At 34.9% G+C, this 17,089-nt stretch overlaps 1 protein-coding gene across 1 annotated transcript; it reads right to left on the bottom strand.

The window, feature by feature from the left end:
- Positions 1 to 12,926: 12,926 nt before the first annotated feature.
- On the bottom strand, positions 12,927 to 15,999 carry LOC147941458 (LEAF RUST 10 DISEASE-RESISTANCE LOCUS RECEPTOR-LIKE PROTEIN KINASE-like 2.7). The gene is made up of 4 exons (XM_087458862.1): positions 15,249 to 15,999; positions 14,416 to 15,120; positions 14,296 to 14,322; positions 12,927 to 14,215 (listed from the first exon to the last, which is right to left on the bottom strand). The coding sequence occupies exons 1-4, from the start codon at positions 15,889 to 15,891 to the stop codon at positions 13,119 to 13,121; spliced, it is 2,472 nt and encodes an 823-aa protein (XP_087314988.1). The 5' UTR covers positions 15,892 to 15,999; the 3' UTR covers positions 12,927 to 13,118.
- Positions 16,000 to 17,089: the final 1,090 nt, after the last annotated feature.

Genomic DNA, 17,089 nt, shown 5'->3' with positions numbered 1-17,089 from the left:
TGTAGTTCTGGAGTTGGAGAAGAATTTGGCTAGAAACGCCTTCTTGCATGCTTCCTAGGTGGTGATGGACTCCTTGGGGAGTGAATTCTCCCAGATGTGTGCTTTGTCTCCCAAAGAAAATGGGAAAAGCCGAAGTTTGAATCCATCTTCACTAACTCCATTTATCTTCGTTAGGCTACAGAGCCTATCAAACTCATCCAAATGGTCCAATGGGTCCTCCATTGGCAATCCATGAAACTTATTGGGTTTTAACATCTAGATGAGACTACTCTTGATCTCAAAGTTGTTGTTCTGGACAGCAGGTGGCACAATGTCATTTCTTTGAGCGTGAGTAGATGGAGCATCTCCTGCTCCGATGTTAGTTCTTGCTTGAGGAGCTGGTGGACCATTCTGGTTATTCATTATCTCCTCAATTGTGTTTGGTTGCGGTTGTTGAACTTGTTGTGGACGGAGTAACCTTGGTCTGTCGATGTTGTCAATGAAAGGAATCAAGTTTTGGCTACCCTTTGATCTTGTTTGCATGCACAATCAGTTGACCGAGTGAGTACACGAAGGTCAACTCGATCCAGGTGATCGAGTGACGGGTCGGGTGGGTACTCGGGTTGTACCTGAAATGCAAAACAAACTAATACGAAAGTAAACAAGTCAGTAACTAACTAAAGTATATAATAGAACTTGATCTAGCAAGTACTGAAATCTTAAATGTAGCAAATCAAATTCAACCAAATGGCAACAGCGCCAAATTGATACCAAATGGTTGTTATGCTAGCATATGAGATATGATCAGAACTATGCAAGTCAAGCCAAGCAATCAATGGGTTTGATCTAAAAATCCTAAAATAAACTAAAGAAGAACCACACAACAAGAACCACACGACCTAAGCACTCGATGCAAGCATTCGAGTACAGGATCAGGTGGGGTGATTGAGTAAACAAGATGAGTATGAACAGCTCGAAGGTGTACTCGAAGCAGGTGATCGTGTACCTGTTCGGGTAAGTGATCGAGTTATGAATGAAAATGTAAACAAACAAAATGCGAAAGCTCCTAAGGATGGGATAATCGACTCCTAAGCGTTCCTGACCAGTAAGAATGTCCTACATGCCTCAAGCAAATATTCTCTAGACAATGAATCTCTAAAATCTTGTTAAAACACTCTCGTGATAGAAACAATCAACCTTGATCACTCCCCTACCCAACTCTCGTTGGAGAAACATGACCAAGCAGGCAATACAAACCGGTTCATTATTGTCAATAAATTCCTTACACATCTAATCTCTTAGGCTAAGTGAATAAATCTCTAGCATTGATTGATTCAAGCATTTCATCTACACATCTCGATGGTAAAACACCCTAGATCTAATCTCAACCTCTCGGTCTATTGATAGCATTAAGAACACCAATCTAGAAGGGAATTTATAAAACATAAACAACCAAGCTAAGACATCCTAACCGATCAAGAACACGAAATTTTCTATCCCATCCCTAGAAACTTTGTTTCACTACTCAGATCTCATTGCAGAAAACACAAAAGCATAGATAAATGAAAATTGCATTGTATTAAAAATAGAGTAAAGAGGAAGAGTATAGAATTGAAAATGCAAAAGAAAATAACAAAATGAATCCTAACAAAGTGGAAAAAGTGTTTGAGTCGCTCAAGATCTCTCTCAGAAGGTCTCGCTCTCTGGTTTAAGTGTCTGCGGCATGCTAGGGCGAGAGGAAGAAGAGGGGTGTTTATATATGGAAACCCATTAACCCTAGCTTCTCAGTCCTGCCCGAGGGTCTGCTCGATGAAGTGCTCGAGGATGAGCTCGGGTTGCTCTTCGGATAGGTCTCTGGATTGTTCTTCCTGCTCTTGGATCCTCTTCGATCGGGTTGGTGTTCGGACTGTTCTTCCTGCTCAATAGCTCCTTCGGGTACATGCTCGGATTTGACCTTGTTTCTCCCCATTTTAGGCTCTAAAGCACCTGTTTTCATCCAAAATATGCAAATGCAAGAATGCAACATCCTAAATGGCCTAAAAGCGAATTCCTACAGTTAATGACCTAAAAATGCTAAGGTTAGGGTAAAAACAATACAAAATATGGACAAAAAGGATGCTTAAAACATGTAAATTAGAGAGTTATCACCTACTTTAGTGAAAAACTTAATGGAGCTACACTAAACTATCCCACCTATGACAAAGAACACCTACGCATTGGTAAGATCTCTAGAGACTTGGCAACATTATTTATCGTCAAAAGAGTTTGTCATTCATAAAGATCATGAGACGCTTAAGCACCTAAAAGGCCAGACTATGCTCAAGAGAAGACATGCAAAATGGCTTGAGTTCGTTGAGACTTTCCCATTTATTATTAAGTACAAGAAGGGGAAAGAAAATATTGTGGTTGATGCCTTGTCAAGGAGGCACGCTTTGATCAGTGTGATGGACGCTAAGGTGATGGGATTCTAGCATATAAAAAAATATATCAGGCTGATCCAGATTTCAATGAAGCTTATAAGGAGACGAGCAAAGCCGCATATGGAGCGTAATATCAACATGATGGGTATCTATTCAAGGACAAGAGACTTTACATTCCCAAAGGATTGATGAGAGAATTGCTAGTAAGAGAAGCGCATGGAGGCAGCCTTATGGGACATTTTGGAAGAGAAAAAACTTTGGGTGTACTTATGGATCACTTCTATTGTCCACATTTCAAGAGAGAAGTGAAAAAGTTCTGCTCAAAGTGCATCACTTATTTGAAAGAAAAATCTTGGTCACATCCCCACCGTCCATATATATATGCTTTTGTGTATTCCTAACCTACCATGGGTAGTTATTTCTATGGATTTTGTTCTAGGGTTGCCCAAGATCAATCATAAAGACTCCATATTCGTCGTAGTGGACCGGTTCTCAAAGATGGCTCATTTCATTCCATGCAACAAGACGAATGATGCGACTCAGACAGCCGATCTTTTCTTTAAGGAAGTTGTACGTCTACATGGAGTTCCAAGGACGATTGTATCAAATCGAGATACAAAGTTCTCGAGTCATTTTTGGAAGACCTTGTGGAAGAAACTAGGAACTAAGCTACTTTTCTCCATCACTTGTCACCCACAGACTGATGGTCAAGCAGAGGTAGTTAACCATACTCTCTCCACCTTATTGAGAGCTATGGTGGGTAAGAATATCTGAAACTGGCTATCTTGTTTACCATACATCGAATTCGCTTATAATCATGCTAAGCATTCTTCTACTAAATTTTCTCCTTTTGAGGTTGTTTACGGTTTTAACCCTAAGACACCAATGAACCTTTCATCGTTGCCCCAAGCTGTTTAGTCTAAACAAAAGGAGAGACGAGGGCCGAGTTCATCAAGAAACTTCACCAAAGGGTCAAAGAAAATCTAATAAACAACATGCTGACAAGAACCGCAAGGAAGTTACGTTTGAACCTGGAAATTGGATCTGGTTACACATGAGAAAAGAAAGATTTCCCAAAGAAATGAAATCTTAGCTCTCCTCAAGGGGAGACGGACTATTCCGAGTTCTAGAGAAATTCAATGACAACGCCTACAAGTCTGAGCTTTCAGGTGAGTTAACTATCTCTCCTACCTTTAATGTTGCTGATTATATCCTTTCACTGCAGATAATCCCGTTCCGGGATTAGAAATTTCTCAACAGGGAGGGAATGATGAGGCCATCAACCTAAGCCGAGACTGATGAGGGGTTCAACATACCTACTATGAAGAATACACCACAAACAAGGTCAGGGAAAAGGAGCGTAAGAGAGCAGTTTAACAAGTCAATAGAGAGTTTAATCACTCTCATAGAGCATGAAGATCTCAAAGGAAAGCTACTCACCAAGGAGATCACCCGAGAATCCCCATTCAGACCAGAAAGCGAGTCAATTCTTTCAAAGACTCAAGAAGTGGAGATTGATCATTAAGAAATCGAAATCATCAAAGAGAATCAAGGAGACGCTTACTTACAGCTCAAGTTTCATTCCTTATTGTCGGTTTTGCTAGGAACGAGGGAATCAACTTTGTTCACCATTACCAAAACGTTCCAGTACGAGCTAGGGCTTACACACACCTAGTAGCAATTCAAAATGTATCTCCCATGCCAATGGAACCAAGGTAAGTATTTGAGTTTAATTTCCTTAACTATATTTGCAGGAGTTTCCATTAGTTTAAATTCTTTCTTTTTAGTCCTTAACAAGATCTTGTAACTTGTGAGCTTAGCACTTTCCTTTTATGTAATAAAGAACCTCGAAGGTCACAGTTGAAGAGCATATTAATAAGGCTCCCCCACAGCTTTTGTAACACACTTTTTTTCTTATGAAATAAAAACCTAGTTTTCTTACACAGAGAACTCGTAGCCACCCTAGAACCTTGTGTGTGATTCCTTGTGTTCTCGAGCATCCAGACTTATCATAGCTTCAATCCATCAGCTGTGTGGCATCTAACAATCCCTTGTTATCTTTGTTCATCAACCATCTCACCGGAATCCCCAAAGAGTGTCGTACGACCATTTGGTGATTCTCCATCAATCCCCCCTCGTAGGATCCGCTAATCTTGATCCTATAACACGAGGTCTTTGATGTTTTTTGTTTTTGGTGTCTTTTGTCCTTCATTTAGTATTTGTTTTGAGTCATTTGTTGCATCTTTGTCCGTCTTTTGTGTCTTTTTGGTCTTTTCTTGAGTTGTGATTAGGTGTGCAGACGATGTGCTAGATTTGGAGTCTTTTGGTCGGATTCAAGCTTACCACGAAGAAAGAAGCAGGAAGTGACTTTTGGACATCTTCAAGTTGAACTGAATCATGAAGTCTAAAGAAGTCTGGTGAAGTCTATAGACAAGTCTGGGGAAGTCTAGTGAAGTCTGGAGAAGTCTGGAGGAGTCTGGTGAAGTTTATGGACAAGTCTGCTGAAGTCTAGAGAATTCTGAAGAAGTCTGGTGAATTTTGTAGACAAGTCTGGTGAATTCTGGTGAAGTTTGTAGACAAGTCTGGTGAAGTCTGTAGACAAATCTGTTGAAGTCTGGAGAAGTCTAGTGATGTCTGCTGTTTTTCTACCTGGGTTCCAGACACTTATATCCTTTTCCTGAAATTTTCTATTTTCAGTTTTATTTTATTTCTTTTTATTTTAATAAGGGTATAAATACCTCAAGGACCTAATTAGCAAGAGATGCTATTTTCTGAGTTTTTCTGCACCTTGAGACTTTTGTAAGCCATTTTCTGGAGATTAGAGGTTCATCCTCTTTGACAATTTGGAGAAAATTTCTAAACTCTTTCCTCATTTTATTTCATCAATTTAATTATGTCTTCTTCATCTTTTTGTATTGTTGCTTTCAATATGTGTGAATAGTCACCTAATTGGGTTTTAGGGTTCTAAGTAGGGGATCAAATGATTTAATGGTTTAATTGTTGCTTGGAATTCTATTTTCTTTGTCGTTCTTTGATTTATATGCTCTTAATGCTAGAATAGGACTGGTCACCTTGTTCTAGATTATAGGTTTTTCTATGCATCACAAATGTTCGATAGAATGCCTGAACCAATATGAATTAAGCAATATTTATCTAACCTGCGAAAGTTGATGTTAGGGGATATTGTGAACTTAGTGAACTTGTTTGATAATGCAAATTTGATTAGGAGATTACAAATGAAAGATTAATAATTGAGTAGTCAAGTTTAGTGATTAATACCTTGAAAGAGGGTTAGTCAAATCTTGTGTTCATGTTCTAGAACGGTTCTTAACTATTGAATTCCTTGTTTCATTTCCCCATTGATCGTTGATCTCTGAAATACCCTATAGCCCAATGTTTTAATCCCATAAGTTGAATCGTTTTCTTTATTGCATTTTTATTTACAATTTCTGAAACCAAACAAACAAACATTTGTTCGCTTTAGCTATTTACAAGTCTCGCAAATCTTTAGTGTACCATTGGTCCTTGTAGATTCGACCCCGCATATACTGCCTTGCGGTTAAGTGTATCGGGTAAATACTCGAGTAATCAATCTTCTCTCTGAAATGCACATACAAATTCCAAAGGCCACCCTAGTGTACGATAAAAATGTCAGCACTGTCTACATTTCCTCCAATCCTTTTTAGCACCAATGGACGAAGAACATCGAAATAGACATCCATTTCATTCACAGTAATGTCGCTATCGGCGAAATAAAAGTGTTGCATGTTCTGTCTGCTCACCAGTTCAAGAACATCTTCACCAAAGGTCTACCTTCGCCGTTGTTCTTAGACTTTTGGGATAGTCTGAAAGTTCGCTCCTCCGGTGCACCGACGATCCAACTGCAAAGGCGCGTTAGTTAGATAGTTAAGATCCTATGAGATTTTTGATATATGTCAATATGGAGCATCACCATATTGTAATATATATATATACTTAACTATGTTGAATAATAATCTCCACAGAATTTCACTTCTAACATAACCAATCCTGACTAATAACTCCATTCAGCGGGTAAGATTTTTGACCATTTGGGTAAACATATTGAATAGTTGAAACATTGGCCATATTTAAATTGGGGAAGCAAATCCCAACTCCATCTTTAGTTAACTGAACATCATACCATAGAACAACATCGGCTATACTTATCACGATTGCAACATTGTAAGCAACAAGACTCGAATCTGGTAACAATCCAGAAAACCCACCACGAACAATCACATGTGGAGCATCACCTGTTAAATATATAATTAAATAAAACATGATCCACTAAGTTATTTTAAATATGTGGATACAAAAAAGTATTATGCTCCCATAATAAAAGTAATTACTTGACCAATATTTGGGAACTGTCTTTTATTAATTCCAACTCATATATCGATAAAGCAAGAAAGTTACTTGAGTTTAGAATTTAATTGGTTTAATATTTAGGTTAAAATATTTTATATAAAACGCTTTCTTTTCTCTCTTAACTCAAACCCGCTGCCAGTCTAGGTAACCCGGCTCCGGTGGCTTTCTTAGCACCGGAGTCGGGGTTTCTCCTTTATTTAGCTTTGTTTATTCTTTCATCGGTTCATCCCTTTCTGTTTTTTTCCAACGGCATCCGATCTAGTTTTCCAGATCTAGATTTTAAAGCTTAAATCTTTCCTTCTTAGTTTAGTGGCTTGGTTTTCTTGTGTTTTAGCCAAGCGCATCTTCAGATCTGGCCGTCCTTCCAAGGTAGAGGCAGTCTTCAACTGGTTTCGTCACTGCTTCAGATGAAGAAATCTCACCATCGTAGATCTAGATCTCCTTCCTTTCCTCCTGAAGAGTCTTTCGGTTTTGACGTTGTCTCACCGCCTCCGTAGTTCCATGCCGGAGCAACAAAAAGAGGTCGCACGACACTTTATTCCGGGTCCAGTATTGCGGTTAGGAGATTATTGTATTATCATCTGTTTGTGTGTTTTTTCTTGTCTCAGATCTGTATTAAGTTTTAATTTCCAAAGATTTAAGTTTTAATTGTCTACTTTTGGGTTGCTATTTTCGGATCCGGGTTGTAATTGAAGGGATGTTATGTTTTAAGTTGTTTGGGTCTTTTCCCATTTGTTTCCGGGAGTGTTCTGTGCTCGCCGACTTAGTACTCTGGAAGGATTAAAATCCTTGCCGGCTCGGTATTCCATCTTGTAATCCTACCAGTTATCAATGAAAATCCTATTGACGAAAAAAAAAAAGCAGAGTAGTACTTCCAAAACTTTCTTTCATGGACTTGCACATAAGCAACTGAAAGTCAAAATTTATGTTATTTTTTTTGTATTAAAGTATTCAATTAAAAATGTTTAAAACAATAATTAAATAAAAAATAACTGGATATTTGGCAAAAATAACCAACAAAAAAACTTTATTTAAGTGAGTAACCTTTCTAACCATGTATCTATGATATACTGGCTTTGATTGGTAACACATTTAACAGCAGTTAGAGATTCAACCGCTCATTTGTTTACCAATCGGATGAGCGATTGAAATAGGCGGTTGAAACGAGTGGTTGGAATAAGTGGTTGAAAGAGGTGGCTAGAAGCTTAAACGAGGCAGTTTCCAACCGCCTTAAAATAGGTGAGTTTGCAACCACCTTGTTTACAAATCGAGCGGTTGAAAATTTTTTAATTATTTAAATATTTTTTTTTGTAAAAAAATATATTTATGTATTTATATTATTTATGTATAGAGTTTTAAAAATAAAATTGATAATTTCTAAAAATTGTTTAAATTTTAAACTATTTTTTTTTTGTTATTTACAATAATGTTTTTACTATTCGATCGCTCGTTACCAATCATAACTATTATTTAACCGCTCGTTTGAATTTAACCATTTTTTCTTTCATCTTTTGTAATCGCCTTCTCTTTAACCTCTTTCTCTATAACCGCTAAAAAAATCTTAACCGCCTTATTTAAAATGTGTCACCAATCGAAGCCACTATGTATTATCTATAATAATACCAAACATGTCGTTGTTGCGATTGTTCTCTCTCTCCCTTACGTGTACATTGTTGATATACTATGTAACTCTTTTGTATATGTTTACATTCTCACTTACCTTTACATTCATTTCTTTTTCTCATTTTTTCAATATATTTAGATTTCACAACTTATTCAAATAAATAAATTGAAATCATAATTTTCTTTTCTCCTTTTTCTTTTCTTTTTACTCTTTTGTTGTTTTAATATATTCTTTTTACACATATTTTTTTTGTTTATACTATGATTTGAATCAATTAAAACAAACTTTAAAATCAAAAATAATATGTAACTAAAATAACAAAAATATTAGTAATATATAGCACAATATATAATTCTCAAGTTTCAGATTATTTTTATTACATGTTTTCAATTATAATTAGAAATAAGTTATGATTCATATGTTGTATTGTTTTGTTCCCAACATTTAACTCAGGTATTTAAGTTGTTTATATTATATTTCTTATGGTATAAAATATTTTTTTATGTGTGTTTAACGTGGTTGTTTGGGTTTTCAATATTGTATCCCTTAGGGTATATAATTTTTTTTATTAGATATGTGTTTAACTTGGTTGTTTAAATTGTTAATGTTGTAATATTTTAGGTGTTACCATAACAACACCACCGTTACCACCACAATTACTATATAAAAAAAAGTAGATATATACTATTTGATTTCATTCTATACTATTTATTTTGTGTATTTAATCAAATACTATTCACTACTTTATATAATCTATATCCGATTTTAAAAATTTAAATCATATTAAACACAGAAAAAAATCTATGATTTTCAAAACCATAGTAATATTTAATTAAATTAATTTTATACAACTAATTCAAAATTTAAAATCATTTGGATTAATATGTCATGTCATATTATTTAAAAACTTAGAGAAATCCTATAGAACTAAATCACCCACGTCATCACTGCACAACACCAGCCACACAGCACGAGTATGACACATGTATATTTTGGTAATTTTACAATAGACTTTGGTTAGTCAGTGAATTATAACGGTTAGTGGGTTATATTCTTAATTTGATTTGTCATTTTGGTTATCAGGCAAATTGATCCAAAATTAATTAAGTAAATAAATAAAATTTTAAAAGATTATAAACAATAATATATTTTTTTAGTAATAATAATATGATTTAACTTTTAACAGAATTATGATGGTACTTAAAATTTTTGAATGTATTATTTAGTTTTAGAATGAATGTAAAATCAAAAATTCGAATAAAAAATAAAAATAAAGACAGCTAAAATAAGTACTTAAATTTTTACGGTACGGTGTTCTAATATAACCGAATTAATGAAATAACAATGACCATTATTGAATAATCAAAAAAATATTACAATATCACATAACCTACGGTCACTATAACAACAACATCACCAAAGTAACAAACGACAAAAAAAAACCCAGCATTTGTAACAAAATTAAACATCACCAATGGATGCTATTCTCTATACATTGTACTATGAAACAAGCTCAATGCCAACACAGGCACACATCCACCTCATTCTAAAAATCAAAACACCGACAAAAAAAGCAACATCAACTACACAATCTCATATTCCAACGACTATGTACTACAACTAAACAATCCACATTTCAGAAATCTAACCAACATTTATACACGCACCTATCCTATCATTTGGACCAGCCAACCAGCAACCACTTGACATCTTCTTTGAAATCGAATACCACAATCAAAATGCAACAAAAACACTTGATGTGGAAACCGTAATATAAAACGAAGAAATAACAAAAAGGCAAGCCATCCAAGATGAAGAAGGATAATGTTCAACTTGTATTCACGATCTACAAGGAACTCAAAATATCAACACTTTGTTTTGTAATCACAATGAATGTATTGCATTTTTGTTACATCACAAAATAACATGTTCTAATTGTAGAATACAAATAGTATATCTGTAATACAACTTCAAAATTCAGTAAAACAAACATCGATAATATAATAATATTTAAATTATTAAAAAGGTTTCTAAATTATTCATAATTTAGAAAATGATAAGCTGATCATTTAAAAATAATTGTATAATTAATGAATACAAATAAAACAATTCCAAAGCCCTAATGAATTTTAACCAAAAAAACAAAGTCTCTCCCAACAAATAAACTTTGTTGGTATGCTCTTCGCATTGTAAAGTCTCTCGAAAAATTGTTAACCAAATCCTAATGACTTTTAACTAAAAAAACAAACTAATATAACAATCTTTTGCAACGCACCATACTCAATCTTGTAATTGATATATTGTAAACACACAATTAATAAATTAACCACAAATATATAAGCCAACTAAAGGAAACACTCTTATGTTTATTTGCAATACAAAGTTTATAACTTAATAGTAAACAACACTCAAATCTCACACCACTTGTTATTTTCCCAAATTCACACACTCAATTATTTTGTATGTTGCTTAGTATTGCAGCTTCTCTTTATTATATTTGATGCTATAGGATGATTTTCTCTCGTTAGATCGCTCTCTATTTATCGAGAACTTGTAGTCCACTTTTGTTGACAAATATAACAACCACGAGTTCATATTTCAATAATGGATGCACCTTCCATTTATTACCTTCTCTTTTTTTTTTACTTTGGTAAAAACACATGTGAAAATGATGATGAATTTACTTTTAACATTCTTCCTCATTATCAACTTTCCTTGTGTGTGTAGTAATTCCAAGTAACGTTTATACAAATAAGCTTTTTGTAAAGATGTTTGCAACCTGATCTTGTGTCTTGACTAGTGATATATTGTGTTTTTGTCAAATTTAAAGCTTCATTTTTTTTATTCTTTTTATCAATTTTCATTCATGATTAGGCTCATATGTGCAAAAATCTATGTTTTTTTCTTTACAATTTGACATGCATCTTGTTTCAGTGATAGAAATATATTTTCATATTAAAAGTGATATATGCAATGATTTTGTACAACTATTATGGTGTACACAAACCAAAGTGTACAACAAAAATGTTGTACAACGGTTCTGTACAACAGGTTTGTACAATGTACAATGATTGTGGTGTATGCAATATTTCTGTACACCACAATCATTTTACAGAACCGTTATACTGAATCGTTGTACATAACCATTGTATAGAATCGTTGTACAGAATCGTTGTACATAACCATTATACAAAACCATTATCAATTTATGTATGAAATATATTTGAAATCACTAAACAAAATGCATGTCAAATTGTAAAGAAAAAACATCAATTTTTTGTATCTGAAAAAAAATCATATTACCAAAAATTTAGATAACTAAACTTGGATATGCGATGAAAAAAAAATGTCGATGAATGAAGAAAGGAGAGAGAAAAGATAATGTTGACCCCACATTCTCCTCTCTCCCTCACTCATCCACATTTCTTTCTCTCACTCACCCCGCCTTCTTTTTTCTTTCACTATATCTAAAACATATAAAGTCAAATGTACTAATGTTCTAATTAAAAATAACAAATGTACTGAATCTCTTATAGCATCGCCAGCGGGAGAACGCTGATACCATTGCTCAACAAAAAAAATATTTTAATATATTACTAATAATAAACTGACATCTGTAAAAAAAGAATGAGCAACGTTTCTACCCAAAGTAACTTAAGCAACGTTCTCTCTTCTTGTCTCCTTTTTGTATATTTTTATATGTTTTTAATTAAAAATTTTGGAGGAAGCAACGACCAGTAAAGATGGTCTTATAAATCTTCTAAAACGTACTAAATAGCCAACAAACCCTAGAATTGAATTAATAGGCTAATAGCTTTATTAGTTGACTCATAGTGGACCAATGCAGAGAGATATAAAGCAAAAGAATTTGTTAATTTATAGCCGACTTATAAAGAATAGCTTGTCTATTCATTAATTTATAAGCTAAAACACAAATTTGAGATAGAAAAATACTGTTAATGATTTTGAAGGTCGTGAAGTAAAAAAAAAAAACCAATGAATAGTTCCGGTCATTTGCTAGATCAACTATGATTAATATTGTTGCGCTTACATATGAAGTAACACTGATATCACCTGAACGTTTTTGGAAAATGAGGTAAAACATTGGGAAAGAATCTTCAGTGGGCCTTTGAGCATTTGTCCGCTCTGCAAAACATGGGACTTGCCGGTTAACCATTACCATACTATCTCTTCTATCCTATCTCCTAAAGACATGAGAAGTCAATAACTAATTTTATTAGCTCTTTACCTCTACCAGCCAAAGACTTCGGACAAAATACATCAAACGGTCGAGTTTATTTTCAGACTAAATTATGTTCAAGATAAATAGATGTTTGAGCAAGAAATATTGGATGTTAATGTTATTGGACGTCCCTTTTTTTTTTGTCCCTAGGAAAAATTACATACGAATAGTATTGGTGATTTATACTATTTCTTAAAATCTTGTGGATTTGTTGATTGATATCACCTAAACGTCTATTCCTGAAAATTTTCTTGGGAAATGAGATCAAACATGGAAAATAAACTTTCAGTTGGAGTGTAATTAGAAACTTGTTTGTAAACATTTACCACACTTTATCCTAATTACTTTGTCTTCATCCTTCTAACTTATCCACCAAACACCAAAGAGCTTTTACAAGAATATTTTTTTGAACATATGTATAGCTGCTTTCGTGCTTTGATAGATTCCAAGGAGGCTTCTTGGATCATTCTTGAGTGTAAACAGAGGTGTCCTCTGAAAATGTGGAAGAATCTTGGAAACCCACTGTGGGAATTTGGAAAACAGGCCTAGGAGGGACTTCGAGAGCATCCAAGCTTCCTTCCATCATCTCTACAACTCTGTTCATCGGTGGGCGATCTAGTGGAGAAGGCTGAATACACCACAAGCCCACCAATGTCATCTTTTTTGCTACCTCGTCTTCCTCGTTGTTGATTCCATCCTCAATATCCCTTCTCGACTTTCCTAATTCAAGATCCTTATAGATCCATTCAGGAAAGTACATCGAACTTGTGTTAGAAGAAGAGGCTTGATAAGATTTTTCTTTGTTCCTTGCACCAATCATCTCAAGAACCAACATTCCATAGCTATACACATCTGACTTGTGCGACACATTCCCATAAACTCTTGAGATCATCTCTGGCGCAATGTACCCTACTGTACCTCTTGTGTCTAGCAAAGATAGGATGCTCTCTTTCTTCTCACATAGCTTCGCGAGGCCAAAGTCCGAAACTTTGGGACAGAAGTTGTCATCTAAGAGTACATTTTGTGGTTTAATGTCGAAATGTACAATCCTTGTTTTGCATCCATGGTGCAAGTACTCTAGACCACGAGCAACTCCGAGCGCAATTCTATATAGTGCCTCCCAATCCATATTGACCGATTTCTTGTTTGAGATGAACTTATCAAGGGACCCATTTCCCAAAAACTCATATATAATTGCTCTTTTAGAACCTTCGGAGCAGAAACCAAGCAAGGAGACAATGTTAACATGAGATGTTTGGCTCATGCTAGAAACTTCATTGATGAAGTCTTCACCGTTTCCCTTTGAGTCTTTCAAGACCTTGACCGCAACCATACGGCCGTCACTAAGTGTTCCTCGATAAACAATTCCAAATCCGCCTGTCCCAACCACTTCTGCAAATGATTTTGTAATTCTCTTCACTTGTGCGTAAGTATAGTGTTCGAGTGGAATAAGAGCCTTCAGCTTCTGTTGTCTCAGCCGTGTTTCTCTCTTCCGGATCAAACAGGGAAGCAACGTTAAGAAGACCAGGAACAAAACAACTCCTGCTACTGAACCCCCAACTAGAAAAAAAAAAACAGAAAATGTTGAGTGAGTAACTTAACGAAAACGGTTTGAAATTTCTCTGGCTAGCAAAACTCACATATGGGAATTGCTTTGACCAAAGTCCCTGTACAAGTGAAAATTGTACAAATAAGAATTTGTCAGAATGGTACCAAACTCGATCTTGAAGCAAAATCAGACAAGAGAATATATAGTTTACCGTGACTTTTCTTTTTAGAGCTACAATTATTGCCGAAGGTTCCATCGTTACAATAGCAGACGAATGATCTTGAAGTCTCATTGTATCCACAAGCACCCTTAGACTCTAAGCACACTGAACAGTCTTGATTAAGTTCAAGCTCGAAACCCTGTTCAAGAGTCTTCGTTAAATTCTCTGGACGCAGCGTGTACAACGCCGATCCAGGCACAGGTATACTGACGTATGAATTGCAAGATTCCTTCAAGTTCGTAGACACACGGCCACTATTAACATCAGTTATATTTCTCATCTCATAGTAGTTGTTTGAATCTTCGTCATAATTCCCACACACAAGACTTCCAACGTTAGCGGAAGTACCATCAATACTAGATGATAAGTCTGCGCAGTGGTAATAAATTGTTAGCATCATGGTGTCAGGAGCAAATGGAAGGACGACGCTTTTATCGAAAGGCACATGTAGTGGGTTTGTGGGACACATAATGTCCTTAAAATCCGATCTGGCAAGTCTTACGATACGAGAGTCATAGTTTGCATCTAAGATTCTGAACGTCCCTGAGGAGACGTTAAGCTCTGCCAATCTGCTGCTACAGTGGAGCTTAAAGTCTGGGTGGCCACAGTCTTCTCTACCATGTATCCAGAAAGGGAACAAGAGACCGCCCTGATCGCCACAACTAAAAGGTTCCGCACAGCGTCTATAAAGTGCAGCTGATAAAACAACACAATTTGGAATCAGAAATAGTGTTTGTTGAAGGAGGAGATAAACAAATAAGAAGAAAAATTACCACAAAAATAAAAAAAGTAAGAAAAAAAAATGTATACTTAGTGTAACTTACGAGAGGATGAACATTCTTCACACAGAATCTCATTATTCTTCACTTTCACCTCAAATCCTTTTCTTAGAACACTTTCCAAGAAAGTTAGGTTCAATTTTTCCACTTTTGGAAAGAAACTTGTAGGAACGTTAACTGTGAAACTTCCTTGGCAAGAGCTATGATAATTAGGGCTTTGATACGCTGAGACAAGACCTCTCCCACTCCCAGGACATGTATTACTCGAAAGGTACTGAAGACGAGGGTTGCAGAGATAGAAAATAGTGAGGCTCTTGTAGATCGGCAAAACCTCAGAGATTTCGAGAGGCAATATTGTGGAATTGAATGTAGCGGAGCAAAAAGAACCTAACAGGTCTGCTCTGACAAGTTTGAGGGTATTAGATGTTTGATTTATTTGGAGGACATTGTAGCTTAAGTTGGAGATATTTAAAGAGGTAATGTTTTTGATGTCGCAGTGAAGCTCCAGCGATGCATGACCGCAAGATTCGGGACGATTTCCTCCCCAGAAGGGGAAACCTGCGCTGATATCTCCGCACTGAAACAGCTTCTCACACCATTCAAGTTCTTGTTTACTTGAAGCACAAGGAAGATGGTAGAATAAGGAGAAGAGGAAGAGAAAGATCAAACAAGTAAGGGGATAGTACATAATTTGTTAGAGATCTATTTACAGTGTGTATTCTGAATTTGGCTTAGAGAGAAGCATAAACACCATATCAAGGTGAAATAGTGGACAACACAAAAAAAAACTCAAGATATTTTTTATATTATCAAAATGGTTTTATTAGTTGACTGAGACTCTGAAAGACTTCGCTAATTTTTTTAACTTAGTCTATACGCGAGATGATGTAGATAAAGATTGGTCATTGGTCTGAGGGGAGCAGAGAAAGTGATGTAGAGAGAAAAAGAGATGGCCATACTTTCTATGGAATGAACAGACTTGTCCGTAAACCTTATACCATACGATCTCTTGTCTCCTCTATATCTAACCTAATATATTAATGGAATAGTGGAAAGAGCTCACAGCCAATCTCACAAAAAATGATTTCTCTTGCTCTTAATGAAAATTGTCTTTTAAAAAATTTTAGAGAAGTTTTTTTCGTTTATTTAGGTTGCAGAAACGAACCACATTCATCCTCAGACTTAAGATTACTAATTTGCCATTAATGAGATTCAAAACTGGACGTTATTACCTTTTTATAATTTTAAAAATTATTAAAAAATTAATTACGAAAATATATGAATTAAAAGTCAAAATTCATAAAACAAAAATGGCAAAATCAAAAATCTAATATATTTATATGCAATATCTCTCTTAAAAAAAATGGAAGATAAATGTTAGAATATATTACGAATACTCTTTTAAAGAAAATTTCTATTTTAAAAAATATTAAATGGTAAAAATAACTTTGACGATTTTCCTTCTAAGCTATATATATAGAGGCTCAGCCAAAACAGTAGAAGTCGGATTCATTAAGCTAAACATATAGTTTTGAGAGTATAATTTTTATTTTTGTATTATTTTGGTTCTAATGAATCAAGTTTACTATTGTATGATTTTTTTCTTGTTGATGTGCTATTGCTTTGGTGCTTTGCACGAATTAATTTTATGCTCCTATAATTTTTAATTATTATGTTGAATCATATCGAAAGTTTTACTCATTTTGTAATGTTTGATTGTGTTTTAGGTCTACATGTCACGGACCATGGATGTTTTTTTGTATATCAAAAGTCAAAAACAAGATTGGACGAACGAGTTGAGTAAGCAAGCAAAAAATTAAATCGGGGAGGTATTATTAATAATAGTGTTTATTTGTTTTTTTGGTGGTGATTGTTATTTAAATTTA

The sequence above is a fragment of the Camelina sativa genome, chromosome 7 (genome assembly GCF_030686135.1).
Source record: "Camelina sativa cultivar CO46 ecotype springtype chromosome 7, ASM3068613v1".
Classification (NCBI taxonomy): Eukaryota; Viridiplantae; Streptophyta; class Magnoliopsida; order Brassicales; family Brassicaceae; genus Camelina; species Camelina sativa.
The sequence above is the reverse complement of the archived record's forward strand: the minus strand, read 5'-3'. Positions and strand labels throughout refer to the sequence as shown.